This window comes from Varanus komodoensis, unplaced genomic scaffold (assembly GCF_004798865.1).
Source record: "Varanus komodoensis strain SLA01 unplaced genomic scaffold, ASM479886v1 scaffold7_3, whole genome shotgun sequence".
NCBI lineage: Eukaryota > Metazoa > Chordata > Lepidosauria > Squamata > Varanidae > Varanus > Varanus komodoensis.
Genome location: NW_025336480.1, coordinates 2,700,349 through 2,722,729, shown reverse-complemented (window position 1 = coordinate 2,722,729; position 22,381 = coordinate 2,700,349). Strand labels below are relative to the sequence as shown.

At 41.3% G+C, this 22,381-nt stretch overlaps 1 protein-coding gene across 1 annotated transcript in view; it reads right to left on the bottom strand.

The window, feature by feature from the left end:
* Positions 1-22,381, bottom strand: part of SH3PXD2B (SH3 and PX domains 2B) — a 131,641-nt gene that overhangs the window by 64,751 nt on the left and 44,509 nt on the right. Inside the window, exon 3 of the mRNA XM_044454660.1 lies at positions 11,520-11,595. Within this exon, the coding sequence (XP_044310595.1) occupies positions 11,520-11,595 (76 nt within the window). The remainder of the gene's footprint in view (positions 1-11,519; positions 11,596-22,381) is intronic.

Genomic DNA, 22,381 nt, shown 5'->3' with positions numbered 1-22,381 from the left:
CCATCAGCCATTTTCTTCCCTCTCAGTCTTCCAGGCAGTCTTCCAGGAGGCACAGCAGGGAGGAATGAGGATCAGCTAACTTCTTGCAGCTAGCCTGGATAGCTGCAATTATGAGCTGGACTTGCTGTGGCTGTCAAGGAGTCTCATGCCCTGAAGTGCAGCTGAGAGGACAAGGAGCTGGTTAGTCACCCTCCCCTCCTGCTCCAGGGGGATTGCTCAAGCAGGAGGGGTTGCCAATGTACGCTCAAGCAAAAGGGAGGAAAATCCACTGCACAGAGTTGAGGAAAGGAGCAGCGTCACTCAAGGGAATCCCCCTCTACCACTTCCCATGCACTAGGATGAAAGATCCCGCACGTCTCTTCATGAGACAGCAGTAGGTACAAGAAGCAGCTGGGCAGCAGCAATGAGTGAGGGGCAGCACTGGTACTCTCTTTCTCACTCTGGCTTGCCAAAGAGATGTTCCCAAGCTACCCCCACAAAGCAGGTTGGGGCACCTCTCTGGCAAGCCAGGGCAAGAAAAGGAAGCAGTGGGGGAATCCACTACAGTGCACAGCTCCAACAAGGCCCACCACCCAGTGGATTCCCATCACACCTACTCGTGCAGGAGCAGCCGTGGAGGCCTAGACTGAGTGCTGGTGCTTTTCTCCTAGCACTAACTAGATCATCCTCTCCTGTTCCAAAGAAGATTGTTAGGGCAGGAGGCAGGAGGTGTGGGGAAGCCTTTGACAGCTGTGTCAAATGGCAGCTGTCAGTGATGTTCTTTGACTGTCCACTTGGCAAGCGTGGCAACAGGCCACTCTTCCCAGGTGCTCTATGGTGGTGGCCTTGGTACCACACTGAGTTGTGTTTTCTGGTTCAGAAGGCACAACAAGCAATTTCAGTACCAAAACAAAACCATAGCACAGACTGTTGTTCCAGTTCATAGTTTCTCAGAACCAAGGACAGCTTGCCAGATTTCACAATGAGGTTCGGATGATGCAACAGACCAAAATTGGTTAAAAACTTCAATTGGTTGCTGTGTCACGTGTACCTGCCCAAAATGTGTGATTCAGTCCAGAATATCAGGGAGGGAGGGAGAGAATACTGACCCACACATACTGCATGAATGACAAGCACACGGGACCATTCAAAGATACAATATGGCAGGAAGAAGGGGTCTGCACTTTTTGCTTCCAAATTCTCCAACCCTTTTGGAGTCTGCACCCCTCAACTTGAAGTTCTGAGGCAAAGATCACAGGCATTTGAATCAAACTGTCAACAACCACAAACAATTCCTGCAAAGAAAACTTTAGCTACTTCCTTTATGTTTCCTAAATGGAATACATTTAATTATCAGGGGAAAGGAGACACTTCTTTTATTGACAATAATTTTGGTTCAGACTCTGCGGTCACCATTTGAAATGTGCTTTTATATCAGACAAAATCTGAACACAATTTTCATTTTATTTTCCCAGTCCATAGCAACTAGATATTCCAGTAACTAGGGTCAGCACCGCTTCTTTCTATATTTAGCAGTCAGACAGCAATTGGATTGGCTTATTTCCGAGATTCTCTCAGCCACCAGAGTTAAAAGACAATTTATAGCCCACACTTTCTTATTGATGTGGTCATAAAACATGCAGGCAATCAAAGTAAATGGCCAGTTAATCTCTCTTGCCATTTGCACAAGCAATCACAGTAATGCATGTTCATTTTTCCACAATGTTTATGAACATTGGGGCTTTTTTTTCTAATCCAGAGATATTGCATTCTTTAAAACTTATGTGATCTTTAAGGTGGCAGACAATAGAATATAAAAGCACAAGTGCTTTTCAACGGCTCACAGAAAGTAGAACACTATTCCCATATTTTTTCTCATATTTTCAGCAGGTGACAGACATGCTGATGCTGCTTCCTGTAGACATTTTTCAAATCGTAGACAGTTTAAACAGCATTGGTGCCACATATATATATCACTGCTATATATGAGATAAGATCAAGATTAGTTTACTTGCTTTAAGAGATAGTTTTGTTCAGTTGCTTGTAAAAAAATAATCATTACATGAGCTTTATAATATCAATGTTTCTTATTTCCAAGAAATAAGCTTTAATGGATGTTTCAGACTTATGAACAGCCTGATCAATTCTTAGCATGCAGGGCAGTACTAAATTATTCCATATTTTAACATGATAAATATATTAAATAGCGGAGTTCGCAGGAAACCAAACAGCCAATCAGTCACAGAAGTTGTGCCCACTTCTTGGCTGTCAGTCTAACCAGTAGATATAGGAGCTCCAGCAGCAACATACATTGTAGAAATGCTTTGTGCCTTCTAGAGAAGAAGGTTCAAAACATCTTTTGTTTATATATGGGATAACATGTTAACAACAACAACCCTTGCTTTAATTAATTCATGTGTTGTAGCCTTTCCCAGAGTTAATCTATGATTTGGCCATCAAGCCATAGGTTGGTTTTGTTTTCTGTTTTCATTTTCTGGGTTGTTTGGTTCCTGCTCCTTTGTCCACTCCCTTGCTGTATCCCACATGTGTTTGCAGCATGGAGGATGGCTGAATTTGTTTACTTATGTGGCCTGGCAAAACAACCCATGAATAATGGGCAACAACCACCCTTGCTTTATACAATCTAGAGTAACAAATCATAGCTTGCCTTTGTGGGTTGTTCATAGCTAACCTGTAGATAACCCATAGATCTGAGTTCAACCTAAACCCAAACATCCAACCCATTCCTGAAGGCTCAGGGCAGTTTGCATTTCAAAGATCAGAAGCCCTTTCATCAGAATCACAACCTTCCCTTTTCAAAGTTGACCACTGATGTCCCACATACAGATTCTGAATTAGTGAATGGACCCACCTTTGCGCAGCTTAGAATAGTCATTAAACTTACGCAGGTAAGATTACTTTCAGAGTTGTATACACTGTGCCTCCCCTGTCTCAGTGAAGCCTGCTGGTATGCTTATTCACAGCCCCTGCTATGGTACATTTCCAAAGTCCTTGAAGGGAGGAGTCTACCAAGTGCATTGTGGGGGGTTTCCCGCATGGGGGAGGGGCAGTTGTATAGCTTTGCCCCTCTGACTACTTCCCTGTTTTAGGTTTCACAGTATATTGACTTCAAAGCTATGAGCTGATCAGAGAAGTCTGCCACCTACAGGCTAAAGAGGGCAATGCAGGTTCCAGGCACATAGACTTCAAGAATTTTCTTTCATATTCGTGACATAACATACGACTGACTTATGCCCTCTTTACTGATTCAGCTATTCAGAAATGGTAAATTAGGCAGTCCCTGAAATATGGCATCAATGTCATAATTTTTTTAGCTGGCTAAATTAGCTGATTCCACCATAATGTTTAACACCTATTGTATTCTTTTAATGTGACTTTTAATGCTTTGAATTATATATTGGGTCACACTGGAAAAAAGTATTTGTCACAATTATGAAAATTCTCCTGAGTCATTTTAGACATTAGATGCAGGATACACATTTTAAACTCTATTTATTTATTTATTTATTTATTTAAACCATTTATATGCCACTACAATAGTCCATATCTGGGCTTCTAAATTATGGGTTTTTTTTTTATACACATATTTATAGGCTGCCTATAACTGCCAAGGCCTTCCTAGGCAGCTTACAATATATTAAGCATAATAAAACACATTAAAAACCTATTAAAACACTAAAATATTAAAACAACTATAACAACAGTATAAAAGGTGCCACAGCATAAAAGGTGTTGAGTTACAGTATATGTTTCAAGAGCTTTCAGAATTTTATTACCTCTTAGGGGTACATCAAATAGGATGAAACATGTCAAAAGAGAATGTACAGACACACATACAGTGACTGTTTCACACGTAACAACCCAGAGTATGGGCTGAATGTGGATTCTTGTTGAATCATGGACTGTTGATCAACCATGGTTCAATTATGGGTTGTTAATGATTAACAACCCTATATGGCGAACAAACTAACATGAAATTTGGATAGACACCAAACAGCAAGAAACAATAAAAGACCAAGGTCTCACCAGCAGCCCCACTGATTGTTCCCTCAAACCAACACACACAGCGTGTCACACTGGCTAAGAAACCAGACTGTGAACCACGACATCCACAACTCCAAACTCACCTCCGCCATGCACGGACTTGGTAGCCTTCTCTTTGCCCCACCCCATCTGCAATATGGGAACAACACTACTGGCTATTATTAGGCTTTCTACCCATGTCAATTCGTATCACTGTTATCAGAAACAAGGAGCAGCAAAATCACTAGTTATCTTGGACATGCTGAGTTTGATATTGACATAATATGTCAATAGAGGAAATCTGTTAGCGCTAGACAAACATGCACCTTGAGATGTTATGCAAAGTCATGTGGCAAGAGCACACATAGCACCTTATGCTAACAGAAGCACACCACTGGAATTCAGATTATCTTTGCAGGAAAACCCTCTGGATCTACCCCACCAAATAGAATTACTATCAGTGAAAAGCAAGCTTAATGTGAGAGCTGAGTGCCTCATTCTGACAATGGCAGCTCAATCATTTCCACTGTTCTCAAAGAGCCATTTGGATTGTATCAGAGGCTCTGCTTGAGGAAAATATTTGTATCCTAAGATGCCAAGGTTTTATGGGAAAGGTTCAGAGATCTAACAATGTTAACTGCATCGCAAGCATACAGCTTGTGAAAGAGGCGGAACTCAGACAACAATCTAACATAAATTCATATTGTTTAATTTGCTCCTTCCCTGGGATACTGCTAAGGTCTTGAGTTCAAGCTGCCACAAGAGTAATTTCACATCCAAAATTAAAAACTTCACCTGGAAAGTTTTCTTTCCATACAGTTCTCTCTGTCTGGGAATCAGTGGATTACCATGAATATACAGCATTCAGAAGACTCATCTGTTTATAAAAACTGTTTCCTGAAAGCATTGGCAGGACCTAGGGATAGCAAAACTAGAGAAGCTCATTTGTTTGTTCATCTTTTTTCTAGGTGTCCACCTTTCCCTTGCAACCCATTCCCAATCCTCAGAGGATTTCACAATGCTGCTTGAACATTTCGAAAACTGTATAACTCTTCTTTTATGTCATCTTGGAGGGTTCAAGCTGTGTTTTAGTCATAGTGACATGTTCTCCAAGTTTAAAATGTATGAACGAACACACACACACACACACACACACACACAGAGTCCCTGGGTTATGAACATCCAAGTTACAGACATCTGTACTAACAAACTGCCATAAAGTGTATTATTTTTTAAATCTGTATTGAAGACAAATGGTTTGTAGTAACAAACACAAACTAGTTTCCACAGCTTTCTGCAGAAAATTGTCATCATCATCATCATAGAGAGAGAGGAAGCAAAAGGAGAGAGGCCATCCGTATACAGAAGTGTTTCTTAAGTGTTTCATATGCATAGAAAGGTAAAATACACACATATATTAAGACAAATATTTGGCTTACTCATGCTAAATACAACCCATACTTATGTGACCTGCCTTACATACAAATTCAACTTACAGATGTGCTCAGGAATGGAACTCATTTGTAACCCAGACCAAAGTCTTTGCTAACTTTACAGAGACAGTCCCATAAGGCAACTAAAATTTCATTTTAAAAACCAAAGGGGAAATGTGAAAGAACTCTTTGGGCTGGTGCTGTAAAACACAAACTATATCCAAGACTATTTGTTTTAGATAGAAAAGTCTGCAGCACTGAATCAAACCGCCCCTCCTTACTTCCTATCAAGTCTGACTGTGCTAGGGGTTTGTGAAGAATGCTAGAGCCAGCTGGATGGACAGGGTAACTGGAAACATTTTTCAGTCGTCAGAAACCACAATGTATAATGTTACCAATCAGGGTTTCCCAGAAAGCAGCATATTTGAAACAAAAAGCAGAAGCCAAATCCCCAGACTGGTAATGAAATTCAAGTGTTAGCATGCTATTGTGAGAGGGCTGCAGGAAAAAAAGGATTCAGAAAAGATAGAGCATGGACAAGCACACTTTATCTATAAAACTGCTTAGCAATTTGCAGTTGATACATCCAGTCTGGCCCCCAGGAGATACTGTAAGCAGCCTTCTTGCTTCAGAAAATGCAAAATCAGAAGGCCATCTGAATTCACAAGTTCTTCTGTTCCTCCCTGTTCTCTTAAATTTCCCAGGCATCTCGGAAGGGAAACAATAGAGGTTGCCCCACTGGATGAACGGGGGAGATTTAATGGGCTAGAAGGACAAAATGGTCCTCTGTTGTGAGCTAGCTTTGTCTCACCCTCAGTTTCTGCACCTGCACAAAGTTTCAGAGACTCACAAGCTGGTTAGACATTGCTTTGGTAGCCAGATACACACTGACAAAACTATTAGTGCACTTCATATTTATCTGCCAAATCTTCCTCAATCTCTGGCTGACAATGGCTTTGTTCAGCCTGGAAAGATCTTTCTCCTGGTATCATAAAGCATTTGGCAGCCAGAGAAGGTAGTACTACTTCTCCAGCTTGGATTAAAATGCAAACCAAGTTGTTATGCAAGCATTTGTAAAATTTTGCTTCGTATCTGAGTCCAGTTTAGAAGAAGTTTGCCATCATTCCAGTTTTGTTTCCCTCCTTTTCTCTGTAGACATGTTTGTGGTTCTATTCTTTGTTTCGTATTCTCAATGGTTTTCTCTGATGTTTGGTTTTGTTGAAAATTATACATATTAAAAAAACATTTCACCAACAACAAAGTTCTCAGTTTAGTTTCTGGAAGAAAAGGGAAGGCATTTAGCAAGCACCAGTGACGGCAACCTTTGTGGAAGTGAACCTTCCTCTGCCTTCTGAATATGGGTTACGACACTTGAGAAACAGAATGCAGCCAAACTGTAATTCCTGTTTGTTCAAGTATTAGAAGCTGGCAGCTGGGTCTATGCTATGCTCCTCCCAACCCACTCTGCTGGCATGAAAAGTTGCACAGCACACTCTTTTTTATCTGTGTTTATGCCAGGCCTAGTCCTGTTTTGCTGATACCACAATCCAGGGAACAGCTGGAAACCAGAATGCACCTCCTGCATGTAACTACGATGGTTAGTGAATTGCCATTATGCCTGTGTTTGCGCAAACATTCAACTGCAAACTGAATCTTTCAAAAGCCTTAACCAGATCTATGGCCAATACACCTTTTCACTTTAAGCAGCACAAAAATGGTTGGAGCACTATAATGCTATACTGGAAAGGTGACACAATGGAAGGTTTGGGGTGAGGGTTCTAGTTCACTGGTCTTACCTAAATCCTAATTCAGAACACCTCACATGGGGCTTCTCCCTTTGAAAAATATGCTATGATTTCAGTTCCAAACTTCGTAGTATTTCCCCTCCCTTCTTCCTACTCATTTCCATATTGGCACTGTGAGGTGCTATGAGACGGCACATGTGTTAGCTTTGGTATGACACATGCTTTGCCAGGAGGGGTTTGAAGGAGGGTGCCTTGCATTGTTTTTAGATTGTGGTGTGACTTGCGGTTGCTTGGCGGGGGAGGGTTGTGCAGCGTATGAGTGTGCAATTGCCTTTATATGTCTCTCCAAGCATCGCACAGGTTTCCTTATTGTGAAATGCATTTTCTGTTGGGTTTAGGACAAGTGATTTAGCATTTCGGGTTCAGACCCCATCTCTGCATTGTGCTCAGTTACCTGGCTTTTTTTTTGTCCCAACTGGTTTGCTTTTTAAGAAATTGATGTTTTGTGCCTGGTCATGCCCTCTATGGAAGCCATTTTGTGAATGGCCAAGCCCACCCAGAGCAGCCACTTTTGAGCATCTTTCTCAAAATTCCAAACATACATATTGACCCCAAAGGTTGGAGAACCCCAACTTGAACTTTCAAGATATGTTCAATTCCATACAAAGTGGAACCCAACTCCTTTCAGACTTCTGAACTTACAGGGCTCCCACATCTGCTTGTTTGCCTTCATCCATCCCCAAGCTACAGGCACTTGTTCAGGATCTTCATTGCCTCCTTGAGACTAGCACACAGAGAAGAGGTCTATAGTTATCTTTTCAGTCAATGCCTTATGATTTTCCCACTGGTTTCACACAGAAATTAACGAAGGTAAAGGGGACAAGGTGGAATGCAGAAACCCACAATACTACCTTTTGGGTCAACCCAGCCAAATGGGAACCGAACCACAATAACATTGTGATTCCAAGTCCCATTCTGAAGACAAAGTACAGAAGAGCAGCACAGCACACCAACAGGATAAAAGTACACTTAAGAGGTCCAGCAGAGTATCTGCTGAAGCTGTAATTCTCCCCCTTCTTCCAAGCGGACCAAGACAATGGCCTTCCAATTAAAAGCTTTATTAAGGTAGTACATACCTTAAGACTGGCTTAAAAATACAAATGTATTTTATTGTATAAGTTTCTTACAAAAGAAACAAGCATAGGTACAGTGCTAATATGCAACCTGTTGCTAAGATGTTGATTCCAAACTAAATAGACATTCTCCCTTCCACATTCAATCTACCCACAGATGTCTCTTAAGTGGCTCCTTTTATCTCAAGGCCAATCATTTGTACGCTTCTTAGCTGGTCCACTGATACCAGAACAAGGAATTGGCGCTGTCTGATCCTCATTAGCAGGTTTAATTTGCACTTCCATGATGCATGAACCTGAGACACTTTCCACTGCCATGCTGCTTATCTCTGGGTCCACAGGTCTTAGCATCCCAGCTACAAGTTCTAACCCTCACCTGACTCAGAATCTGTTTCCACACCCCTAAAAGTCTCTTTTGCAGGAAAAATGGGCCCACACCCATAACTTGGTACTGTTCCCCCTGACCATTGTCCGGCAAAGGCATCCACCAGGATGTCCATGGCTGTTTGCATCTCAGGTCAGAAGTGAGATTAAAACTGATCTGGATAATCAGCGCCATCCAAGGCTTAAGAGGCCCCACAATCAAGTGTAGGGACAGAAAATCCATGTTGGAAAGGAGTTAGCATATGCAGGAAACAAACTTTTTTTCTGCATTTTTCAATACACACTTAAAAAGGCTATCGGTGATCTTTTTGGTGTGACACAGTGGGAAGTTTTTCACTGGAAAACTGGCAGTAACTATTGTTGATGCTTTTAAAATTATAAGCTTAAAAATGGCATGGGAAGAGAATGGGGGAGGGGGGTGGGGGAGACATGGGCAGAAAACTGCATCTCACCACCAGGCACTAGTCCCAGACACTAGTGTACAGCCGCCATTGAGGCATTCACAATTACATTTCAGACGTATAACATACCCGCAACAATCAAGTATTGGCAAACAAGAGACAAACAAATGCAGAAAAGCAGCAACACCTTCACAAAATGCAACAGTATTGCTTGCAAATAATGGCTACGTTTCTTACATATCCATCCCCCCCCACACACACACACTCTGTTGAGAAGGCCTACAAGAAACATACTTCCAATTATCCTATTATGACAACCAGCTAGTCTAACAACATATGTTCGGTACATTTAGTAGTATTTGACTGCAGTATTTTCAGCATGGGATACAACAATTCCTTCTCCAAGAATTTTTCAGAGACCATTTTATAGTGTTAAACTTGAAAAAGAAGTAAAACACAATTTTAAAAAATGCCGGACCCCACACTACTCTTCTAAGGTATGGGTGGGAACCTTAGGCTGACAGGTCAAATCCATCCCTTCTGGAGTTTCAACTGAGCTCCCAAAGTTCCCCAGATGGACATCCCCTTCCTTTGAGCTCATGCCCTTTCTAAGGTGGATCCTGGCTTTTGCAGTCCCCCCTACCCCATTCTAAAGGCTGAGATGCTTCTGCCACTTGGAAAAGAACTGGGGGGGGGGATGCTATAAGTTCCTCCCTCATAGACCAAGGGGAGAGGGGACAGGGCTCCCACCAGACACTGGGAAATTCCTCCCAACAACAGGCCCTGTGCATGTGCAAAACCCCTGTGTGATACACAGAGACCAATACAGAAGAACTTTAAACACACTGGCACTGGGCAAGGGGCCAGTATCCCTTATGCCTTTGGCTCCTCTGACTTCAGGCCCACACATCACTACCTAAGAGCTTCTTCAAAGAGGCTTCCAAGCCTTGGTTTACAGGAACTCTATTCTGACTTAGGAATGTTCCTTTCTGAGTACATAAAACGTTTTATCATTGTAAAGTTAGATGCTACTAAAAGGTAAGCATGGACATTTTTGCATTAAAATGTATTTTTAAAAAGATGAATGCTGCTATTTACCTTTTTTAAAATATAAGACTATACTGAATTTAAGTTCATACTACACCTTTAACAGCAACTCGATTCAGTAGGAATGAAGATTAGCTAGAACCTTGCCTGGATGGAGCACAGCTAAGCCTTAATTCCTTACTGACCCAAAATACATGCATTCACTATGGATCAATATACTTTGATTAAGATTGCATATTTAATAGAAATGGGCAAGATGCCATCTAGTGCATGCAGATGGGTTATGCAGTTTAGGAAACAACAGAAGGAATCACAAGCAAAACTTGCAATCATGATAGTTGTACATCAAAAACCAAAAAGACAATACATCCCTGTGATTGTGACACGTATATCAGAAAAAGGTAATCTGTCTAAAAACTTAAATTCCTGTCTAATTTTGTCAAGGAGCTGGAACACCTATCGTATCAAGTAAACAAAGATATAAATCCTTCTTAATGAACTGATATACCTACTCAGTTCTTTTCATTTACCCTGAAATTCCAGATGAAAAGCCTTTAACTCGGATGAAGGTAAAAGTAGAAGTCATTATTCTCAAAGAAGCAGATCTGATAACTGCTCCTGTCACTTTATAAGTTTTGTACTGTAGTTCAGAAAAGATCCATTCTAAAAAGGAGTATTTACCCTTCTATCAGTGTTACATAGCATTGTGCTGACATACTGCAAGGCCAACTGTGTGCCATTTCCCTGGTTTCCCCCCTTGCCCGCTGGTTTAAGGAATGGAACAAAGCCAAATGGAAGAATCAAGAGAAAAGTAGGAAAGGGGAGGTGGGTCTCAGAGACCAGAGTAGATGACCAATGTCAACAAGGCTTGCTAGTCTTTGAGACTTAAATAAAAAGGGCAACCTTGCTTTTATTGGAATACAGACCATCCTAACTCTTCAACTACTTGCCCAGATGACTCTCCTCTTGCATACTGACGGCTGGGCCTGCTTTGTTTCATTGTTAGTGACTAAGTATTCCTCTCCCCTCAACATTGCATAAAATAGGAATGGCATTTTTTTAAATTGCTTTTGTTTTGATTTAGTGAAACTCACAATAAAATATAATTAAAAAAACCACTGTAATGCCTTTCAACCCATCTCTGTGGAATGCCTCTCAACAAAGTAAGCAAGCCTCATACTGAATTCACCCACCAACCATTTTTAAAATTCCCTGCTCAAACAAATCTCTATGAACCTTGGTCCTTCTCCGTAGCCCAGAAAAACGCTCGGATCCAGCACCACTTCAACGTAGTACGCAAGGTGGAGGGGAGCACAAGGTTCATTTGACAGCTGTGGTGTTCATCTTACAAACCTGGAAGAAAGGGGATGATCCTTTGTTTAGGGTCCTTCTGTCCTCCTTCTGTTGGGAATTTGTCCAGCATTTGCATCTTAAAAAAAGAAAGTGGGAGGGGGAGACATAAAATTAGAATAGATACAAAAGAAGAAAATCCTAATACATGGAAAGGCCCTCCTCGGTAATTAAACAGAAAAATAAACAGCAGATAGCATAATTTGCCTCCAGTGATCTTCATCTTACAACAGAAATGTAGTAAGGGAAGCAGGTCAAGTACGATTAAACACACACACATGTTCACACAGCAAGCCAGAGTTATATAGATGTTTGGTAATATCTTAATTGTTAACAAGCTCCTCTATGATGGCAGTATTATTGTGAACTTCTTTTCGTTGATCGCACATGGCGCTGAACAAACACGCTTGCCTCCCTACCATGATGACTGTCTCAGGAAGATCCCATCCACTCCCCAACCATATTTGTAATTTGTTTAAACTCTACCATTTCTGGTTGCAGATGGAGAACCAGAGCAAACCTCCACCTCCTCTCTTTGACAGCAACCTAAAGCCAGGAAGCAGAAATGCTTGTGTCTGAACCTGTTGAGTGTTAAGGCATTTATTGGTAGAAAAAGTGCTTATTATCTCTCCACATCATGGGTCCTCAAACTATGGTCCGTGGACCGGATCCAGCCCACCATACCCATTTATCTGGGCTGCCTCAGAGGTTTTGGACAGCTTGCTCATGGGGAGATCATTTTGGACTCTGAGAAGCAAGCCGACACCTTGCCATGCATCCCCGCCCCCCCTTGCCAGCACCTTTCAACTGGCCCCCTGTTGAAAAAGTTTGAGGACCCCTGCTCCACATCCTTTCACCATCTCCAAGCTAGCCAGGGACAGCATCAGCAGGATGCTGGCTTCTTCCTGATCTTGCTTTGTGTTTGAGGTGCAGCACAAGCTTAGAGACAAGACTGCAACTCTTGGCTGAGGGGCATCATCCTGCTCTGGCCACCAAGGGATACCCAATATTTGATGAACCCACTCATATATGATGATGAGCTCATATTTGTGAAAAACATAGGTACTCCTTCTACTGGCTCACATGACAGATTCAGGTTCTTAAACCTTTTGGAAAATTACACATCCTAGCAGATTAGGGATTTCAAATTAAGGGAAAGTATTAATACAGGCCAATGTGGAGCACCTACCTGGCATGCAGAAGGTCTAGGTTTAGTTCCTAACATCAACTAGCAAGGCTAGAAAAGCCTCTGAGCCAAAACACCCCTAGGGCCTAGCAAGGCAGGAAACCTTTTTCAACCTATGGGCTAAATTCAAATTTTGTAGATGCTCTTTAGCACATTCCACTGGTAAGGTAAAGGTAAAAGGTAAAGACTTCCCCTTGATGTTAAAGTCCAGTCATGCCTGACTCCGTTTCCTAGTCGAGGGAGCCAGCATTTGTCTTGCATTTGAACTGCAAGGCTGGCAGGTGGCGCAGTGGTTTAAACTGCTGTGCTGCTATGCTGGTTGACTGAAAGGTCACCGGTTCAAATCTGCACAACGGTGTGAGTTCCTGTTGCTTCGTCCCAGCTCCTGCCAACCTTGCAGTTCGAAAGCATCCAAATGCAAGTAGATAAAAAGGTACCACCTCGGTGGGAAGGTAACAGTGTTCCGTACACTTCGGTGTTTAGTCATGCCGGCCACATGACCACGGAGACTGTCTATGGACAAACAATGGCTGCCTCGGCTAGGAAACGGAGATGAGCACCGCCCCCTAGAGTCAGGCATGACTGGACTTTAACATCAAGGGGAAACCTTTACCTTTACATTCCATTGGTAAAGAGGGTCAAAAGAAACAAGGGCCAAAACACAATACATACCAGCATACTGTAGCGTAAAGCTTTTACTGCCAGTAAAGAAGCCTTAGGTAAGGCATTTTAGCTTTTTAGGATGGGGGAAAACATGCACAAAAACAGGAAGACTATCAAATGATTGGTGGTTGGCAGAAAAAATGGGGCATGGAGAAGGCAGTGGGACCATGTGGGGAAGTCTGGGAGGCCTAATTTGTCCCATGGGCCTGAAGTTCCCCACTCCTGCACAGTGTCTGTATCAGTCATTTTCAGCAGGGCTAGACAGACTTGAATTAATATAACAGGCACTATTTAATGCTTGGAATTAAAACCAGTTGACCCTGTGGTGATTCACCTAACATGTGGCAGAGTAGATGCATCACTGTTTGTGAGGACTGCAGCAGCCAACAAGCAAGGTAAAAACACCACACATTTGTCCAGATGCAAAATGAGCAGGGCACCATGAGAGAACTGGTCAAAAGGAAAAGACTCTTTTCAGGGCCAACCCTGCTCTCCCACATCGCCTCAGTTACTTGGCAAGAATCTGACAGTTACCAACAGCAGTGTCAAATTTTCAGGCTGTCTACACATGTCTGTGCTGAAACGTTAATTACATTTTTATCTTGCTTGATAACATAGGTCTCTTAAGCAATTCATAATACAAACAATTCCAACATAGCAGTGTACAATATAGCAGTAAAAATCATTATAGCACATCACAAAAGGCAAAACTTAAAACCCATTTTAAGTTTCTCCTTTTAGCCCAGCAGTTGAAACAACTGTCTCCCTTGACTTTCTAGAACTCAGGAGAGGAGATGCCAGACCAGTTTCCCCAAGGCCGGGAGTTTCCCAGCCAGGGTGCCATCAGTACAGTGAGAAAAATGGCAATTCAAGGCACTGCAATTTCTGGCTTAACACCACTTCATCTACAATAGGAGTAGAAAATGTGTAGTCTTCCAGATGTTTTGGCCTACTAGTTGACCATCCCATCTATAACAGACTCACAGATAACACTTCAAACAGATGGTATATTAAAGCTAGAACAGGTAAAGTCTACATTACTCAAATTACCTACGAGTAAGGCTATCTTATACACTTGATCATGTCCCTTTCCTTCCCCAACCATTGGTAAGTAAATCCTGCAGGTATCTTTTCTCAAACAGTTAAGGTAAAGCAGTTTAAAAAAAAAATCACACTACACTCAAGCAAATACTGATTAGCCCATTAATAGCATCTACTCTGAAAACCAGTCAGACATGCTTGCCTCTGACTGGAATAATATGATCATCTGAAGCCGGAAGCTAACCCTAACTCAGGTCCTCCAAGAAGTCAGGCGGTAGAGTTGCCAAAAATACTCTCTTCGTGTAAGTATAATACATAACAATTGCAGAAGTCGGCTGACATCAAGTAATACCACCTACACTTAATATCAAGCTAGGCTACAACTGCATCACAATCAGAACACATGAAATACCCTAAAACAGGCATGTTTGGACTGCAACACCCAGAATTCCCAGTCAATGGTCCTGCTAGAATGGAATTCTGGGAGTTGCAGTACAAATGCCTCTGAAGGCCACCTAATTGGGGAAGGCTGGTATAAAATAAAGACACAGAGATAGGCAGGAGCACACCTTTAGGCCACAGCTGCTTTCTTTAGCTCAAAAATGAGTCAACATTATTTTTTCTTGGTTTTTCCTTCAGTCCTTAAGATGGAAATACTCTACACTGTGTGAATGGAATGAAAGGCTGCCATTGTTCAGCATAATTTGGTGATTCATCTAATAGATTAAGCTGGGCAATCCTGGATTTCAAAATCATCCATGAAAGCAATATAAAATGGCATAGAAAAATACTGATAGAACACTCACACAGACTTACAGAATATGTTTGTACAGAATAGTTAATACACTCTTGTATCACTTGCTTCTCTAACGAAATTCACCATCAAATCTTTGCCAAGCAATATTAAATAAGCATTTTTCCCGTCAGTCAATATACTCTGCTAATTGTGGAAGAATAAATATTGCCCAAATTCAGTACTTATTAACTGGGGGAAATTGTACACTGCAAGCATCAGAAACAAATGATTGCTTCTTTATCACTACTGACCACATCTGAAGTGCATTAGCTTCCTTCCCAGGGAAACTGTTGGGCCCAGTGCTCTTTTTCTAGAATTACTAGATGGGCAGTATGCCCTTGTTGCTCAAGTTCCTTGCAAAAATATAGGATTATGTAATAGTACTGACACCGAATCCTTATTAGGCCATCATTTCATGTAGAGGATGCAAATGACTAGCGACATGCTTCCTGTTTGAGAGAATCATGAACATCTAAGGCAGACGTTGGGTAAGTGATACATTATCAGTCATCAATCCATCTTGCATATGCTACAATGCCTAGTCAACTGAAGGAGAGAGGAAACCTAGATTTTCTGTAAGAGAATTTCCCCAATTAGAGGCAACAGTTCTGCTCCTTCCTGAACAGCTTTTCTTAGAACAGAACACTAAGAGCAGATAATAGCTTGGTTCAACATCATGGCCTAAGCTCTTTTTCCCCCAAGCCCTGGTTTTTTGTTTTTTTTTTTTTTTAGCACAAGGCAACATTAGTACAGGTACCCCCCATCTCTCCTGTAGCTAAAAAAAGCCCCAGGGATGCTTGTGTCCCTGGGCTGTCTAATACTGCAGTTTGTGTCTCCTCCAACATAACAGAGAAATAACCCAAAAGCGAACCATGGTTTAGCACCTTCCACTTGCAGCAGGAGCAATGCTTACCAATAGGCTGGTACAAAACAACATGTGAACCAGACCAGTGGCTACTGTGATTGATGTATCATCACTATCAGTGTCTTAAAGTCAGGATGTTAATATAAATCAGCGTTATTTCCAAGAATCGTAAATACTGAATTTCTCATGTAGCATTTTGTGGCCCAGGTATTGACAATTGCCTTTGTTAACCGAAAGTGGAAACAAAGTGTTTACAAGGGGCAGCTCGGTTGTTGCTTTTCTTGTCTCTAGTGATTCCTGGGTTAAACAATTGCAATGTGATGTCTGAACTAAGTCAGACTAAAGCAAAAAGCAGCAACATTGAAAAGAAAAAGAAAAGAGAAAACTGCTCAGTATCTTCCTCTAGTCTTGCAGTGAGGCTTCAATCCTGTATCCACTTATTTGGGAATAAGCTCCATTGAACTCAGTTGAACTTATTTCTGAGGAGACATTTATAGGATTGCACTATTAATTTCAAATTATCATGGCTGATGTTGGGAAAATTTGGATAAATCCTGTCTGAAAAACATTACTTCTGTGTGCTTTTTGCATTGTGGGATCAAATCCTGTACTTCTCAAACCAAGCTAAGTCACTGTTTCAAATGGCCTTTATCCCCTGCTCCTTTCTCTCACCTTTAGCTGTAAGCTACAGTACACAGGCCATTTAGTCCAAATTTACATTGTATACCTTCACAGTGATTAAATAGTCATTGTTGGAATTCAGTTTACAAGGAAGTATCTTTTGATAGCCCAGAGGCTCCATGTGCCCTGGCCAGTTCAGAAAGTCTAGAGTAGATAAGAGTCTTGAGTTCATGCATAGTTTCAGTAGCTTGAATTTACATGTCTAAGCAGACCTGGAGATGGGTTCAAGCTACTGAACTAAACTGTCAATACAGGCAATTAGAAATATTGTAATCTCATTGTTACTGATTGACTGACATTCCTTTATCTGTTCTGTATGTGATGACCTCAGAATCTTATTGTAATCTCTGCATTCTGTCATCAATTGCCCTGTACCTGTGTACCTATAAAATACTCTTCAATGTTATTGAAGCTTTGCAGCAGAGTTTACCTCTGCCTGCCTGGTAATGCATGCATTATTGTGAGTACCTTGGGAACCTTGGGGTAATACAATAAAGCCCCAGATGGTCTGGATGCTTGATCTTTCCCACAAACCCGAGTTTTATTCCCTCTTCTCAAATTGAAATTCTAGGATTCTGACACTGATCATAAGAAAGACCTTATGTGTGAATATTTTAAAGATATTCACTACAGATAAAAGGGAATGCATGTAGAAAAAAACACATGTAAAAAGTCTGCTTTGTAAGAATGCACAAATGTAAATAATGCCTTATTTAATTGCAAATTAGCACAGTCTGGTAGTCAGATTTGCACCATTCTTCAATAATTGTATAAGAAAATATTATTGAGAAACCTGACTAAAATCAGCGATTTAAATTTAGCTTTTTTTCTGCCACTTTAAATCAATATCTAAAATTGCCCCAGTTTAAACGAACCCACCCACCCAGAGTATGTGACCATGCAATTTGTCCTCTGGTATTTGTAGCAAGCACAGGTCACTTTCTGGCACTCCAAATAACTGTATGATTCCAGTTTTGGAGCAGTCTGTCTCACTGGTTCTAAACAAGAGTGGACTGATTTGACTCAAGGTGGTTTAAATCAACAACTGGCAGAGAAAGCTTTTTCCTCAACTGGTGGCCATTGCAGCTGCACTTTTGTCATTTTGAATAAGCAATAGATAGGATTCTGAATGATGAAGCAACAACATACCTGATGCAAGTGCAAACAAAACACAGCCCATCCTTTTGCCACCACCATCACCAAGAAACTAAGCAAAACATCAGTTTTAACCTGAGTTTCCTAATTTCTAGTCTAACCAACAGCTGATGCAGTAATTGCAACAACAGCAAATTCCTCCCCTGCCAGCTGTGCTGCTTTTTCTTTTTAAACCTAAGTTCAAATCTTCCTCCCTTCAGATTTTGGAGTTAGCAGATTGTGTCATCAAGGACAATCAGCCCACTGGTGACCAAAAAGCTGAAACCTCCAGACATTCACCCTTTTTTTCTTTATAATAAAAAACACCTGTGACAGCTAACGCAAGCTGAGAGGTTATTTTGCTTGGAATAGATTATTAGCTTTTCTTCAACCACAAGTTTATGTTTTAAACTGCTGAATGAGGAGATTGCTGATGTCCCCTCAACCAGCCCCACCTGACCATGTGATGTGGCAGCCACTGCTGAGAAACAAGATGAATTTGTGGTCCTCCTGTCCAATTAATTTGGTTGCTTATTTTTTTTAAAGAAACTCTTGGGGAATGGCATTCCAGACAGGGTTGGGACCAAAGGGAAGAGGGGCAGAGCTAAAATACTAAAAATATCAGTGTATTTTAGTTAACAGCAATTACCAACTAAGTCAAAGGACAGGCATTCCAGCTGAATCTAGTGATGAGAACTGTGCCAAAATTGGACCATGAAACAGTGGCCATAAAGAGTGCAAGACTATGTACATGGTATGATATGAAAATAGCAACATTCTATGAAGCTGACAGATAGGAGCAATCGTGATACCAAGATCTTGCAATAGTCTGCTTCCATCAATCATTAGATTGTGCAGCTGTGGGCACTCACATGGCAAAATATACCCATGTTTGAACACACATGTGTGGGATGAGTAAAATTATTTCTTTCAAGTTTTCTATAACTTGAGCTATTAAGTAAAGATGGTGTATATGAACTACTCACATGAATTCCCACATAAGAACTGTTGAGAAGGGTATAACTATTGTAGCCTGCCTTTTACAAAACATAACAAAGGAGTTCCTCATAGATTGAAAAGAGCTATTTGGGAAACCAAGCTTAGGTCTAGCATCACAGCATTTACACAGAGAGCTGCATTATTCTTTCATCAAATCAACCACAAGTGCAGAACTAAGTTCAAAGATAAAAGAAAATAATTTTCATTTCTCATAGCTCAACAGGGAAAGTGCCACAGACATATTAATCAGAGTGATTACCATATGAAAGTCTGTGTGGTCAGGCTTGGTAAGTAGCAGTAGAACCACAGGAAACCTTTTGTTCAGCAGTCCGGTTCTCTTCCAGAAAATTAAAGGCAGCAGTGTAAGGAAATAGATGTGTGGGATACAAGCACAGCTTTTCTTTTCTGAAATATGTTTCTCAGGTTCACCTACTCTAATAGGGTAATTATATACTTGCAATTGTACACGTTTTCTCTATCATCACCCCAAACTCACTACTGTGAGATGTGAACCTGCTTGCAACATTTTTGGTGTCAGATCTTTACTATCATTTTCTTAAGGGGGAATTCAGATTTCAGAAAGTTCATAGTACTACAGTAGGCTCACAAAAGAGCTATTTACAGAATTTGCTGCACCTAAAGCACATATTTTAGCCTATAAAAGCCTGGCAGAATTTCAAGACTAGACTCTTCATCACCAAGAAGCTTTCCGTGATAATGTCCCAGATTACTCCAAGCTAAAATAAACATTTTTCAAATAAAAGAAAATTTAAAAGTGACAAAAATGGGCATCTCTAGACTCCATCAAAGCCTTTGACTGTGTGGATAACAAGAAGCTATGGATCATCCTGAAAGAAATGAATGTGCCTCAGCATTTGATCATCTTGATGTATAATCTACTTTACTGTCAAGAAACTACTGTTAGGACAAAACATGAAGAAACAGAATGGTTTCCTATGGGCAAACATGTCAGACAAGACTGTATTTTATCTCCCGAACTGTTCATTCTGTACACAGAACATATCACAAGGCACGCTGGGTTAGGATCAGAGGACATCGGAGTGAAAATTGGCAGAAGGTACACCAATTTAATTTAAGATATGCAGATACCATATCACTGCCAGTAATTAACGATGAATTGAAACGGCTCCTAATGAAAATGAGAGAAGAAAGTGGAAAAGCAGCACTACGATTGAGCATTAAGAAAACAAAAATAATGACCACAAAACAATTACAGAACTTTAAGGTCAACTATGAAGAAATTGAAATTGTGAAAGATTTTGACTACTTTGGCTCAGTCATCAATTCAAAAGGAGATTGCAGCCAAGAAGAAGAATGAGATTTGGAATGACAGCAATAAGGGAACTAGAAAAGATAATCAAGAGAAAGCACATTTCACTGAAGAACAAGACCAAGGTCATGCACTCTGCTGTATTCTCAATCATTATGTACAGATGTGAAAGCTGGACCATGAAGAAAGCTGGCAGGAAGAAAACTGATGCATTGGAAGCCTAGTGCTGGAGAAGAGCTTTTTTAATACCCTGGACTGACAGAAAGATGATCAAGTGGATTATAGATCAAATCAAGCCAAAACTTTCCCTGGAAGCAAAAATGACAAAATTGAAGCTGTACTTTTGGGCACATCATGAGAGGCTCACTGGAGAAGACAATCATGCTAGGGAAGGCCAAACGTAGACCAAAGAGGAAGACCAAATATGAGATGAATCAGTTCCATAAAGGAAGATACAGCCTTGAGTTTACAAGAGTGAAGCAGGGCTGTCAAGGACAGCACATTTGAATTGCAATCATTCCCAGGGTCTCCGTAAGCCAGAGATTACTTGACAGGATGGAACAGAACCAAATGCTGACCAATCCTTTAAATGCATGAGTACTTTCACAGACTTTAAACTTAGCAGCTTCACAGGAATCACAAGCCTGAACTGGTTCACACAATCACTGCAGCCTACAGTGGGTTTTCAGCCATGGTAGGATGCAGTGCCCATGGGTGGCAGCTTACCAGTTCAAATCACCACAGCTGCTGTATAAACTACAGCCCTTGGGTACTGGGTGGTTTGTTGTTGTTAATAAGTCATCCTTACAGGGTTCAGACAACACAAGACGCCCCACCCAGTCAGAGTACAGGCCTCTCTGTCAAGCACATAGTTGGATAAAGGGGTTATTCTTATAAGCAAGCAGAAGGAATTTGTATTTACCTCTGTTCTTTTACAGGTACCATCTCTTTACAGTGTAAGTTAAATACTGAGAGGAGACAACTGGCATAAAAGCTACAGGGACCTAAAGGCTATAGGAAGCAAAGTGGCATTCAAGTATAACAGAATCAGAAATCAACAGCTCCAAGAACTGTTAGCTTCCAAGTGCTAAAGAAGGGGGGAGGGGAATCGGTTATTCTAATAAACATGATTTTTTTAAAATCTCCAGGTCCATTTTTCATAAAGCATAATTAACTTTTGGAAAATGTGTTACTAACATTATACATAATGAGACACTAATTGCTTCAGCCTGTGAAAGGATATTTTAGGTTGCAAATCTATGCAAAGTTACCTAGGAGTAAACACCATTGAATGCAGTGGGACTTACTTCAGAGTAAAAGAATGACTCTACTGGAAACTTAGAATGCTTTGCCTCTCAGCTGTAGATAAATAGGAGGTAACACAAGACAGAAATAGAAGCTATAAAGGATGGCAACAGCATGCAGGCTGTAAGGAATTTGCTATGAAGTCACTGGAAATCTTATACATTTAGCTATAAACTGCTCTAACTAGCTTAAGTATAAGAAAACGTTCAAGGCCCACAGCTGGAAACTGCAAAAATAAATAGTATAAGGCTCTCCCCAGAAATGCACTGGCAACACATTAAAGGCAGCTTTAAGTACTATGCCGTGCTGACCTCAACTCTGACACCCTCCCAATTAAATTTAATAAAAAGAGAAGTAAATCAGCCCACAGCTGTTATAAGCCCCAGTGGGGATAGATGAGCACTTTTGGCACGGCCATAGGATGGTCTGCCTGCCATGCTTCATTCTTTTCTTGCTCCTTTCAGCCATCTGCAATACCTGTTCCTGCTCCCTTCATCAGCAGCTGACGGGCCCAACAGACACCTCTGCGGAGGGGCCCTGAAACCAAATGCAGACACCGAAGCTGTCTGGCAACACTGTGGAAGGGCACCCACTGCTGCAGCCTGTGGCCGCACCAGCAAGTCTGTGTTGCTCTCGCCTGGGAATATCCCGCTGCTGCCACAACCACCACCTGGGCTGGAAAAGGGAGGAAATAAATCTAACAACAGAGCTTGGCTAGGCCACCACTGCAGTGAAGTGTGGCAGCAGGAATGGCTCTCCCTCTTCTCTGCCACCCAGCTTGCCAGAGGGAGAGGACGAGAGGCTGCAGTGGCAAGGAGCAGCAACACCCACTGGCTTCCTCCTTGTTCAGAGCCAAAGCTTCTCTTGTGTTGCAGCAATAGCTTGCAGATAAGGAGGGGGTGCT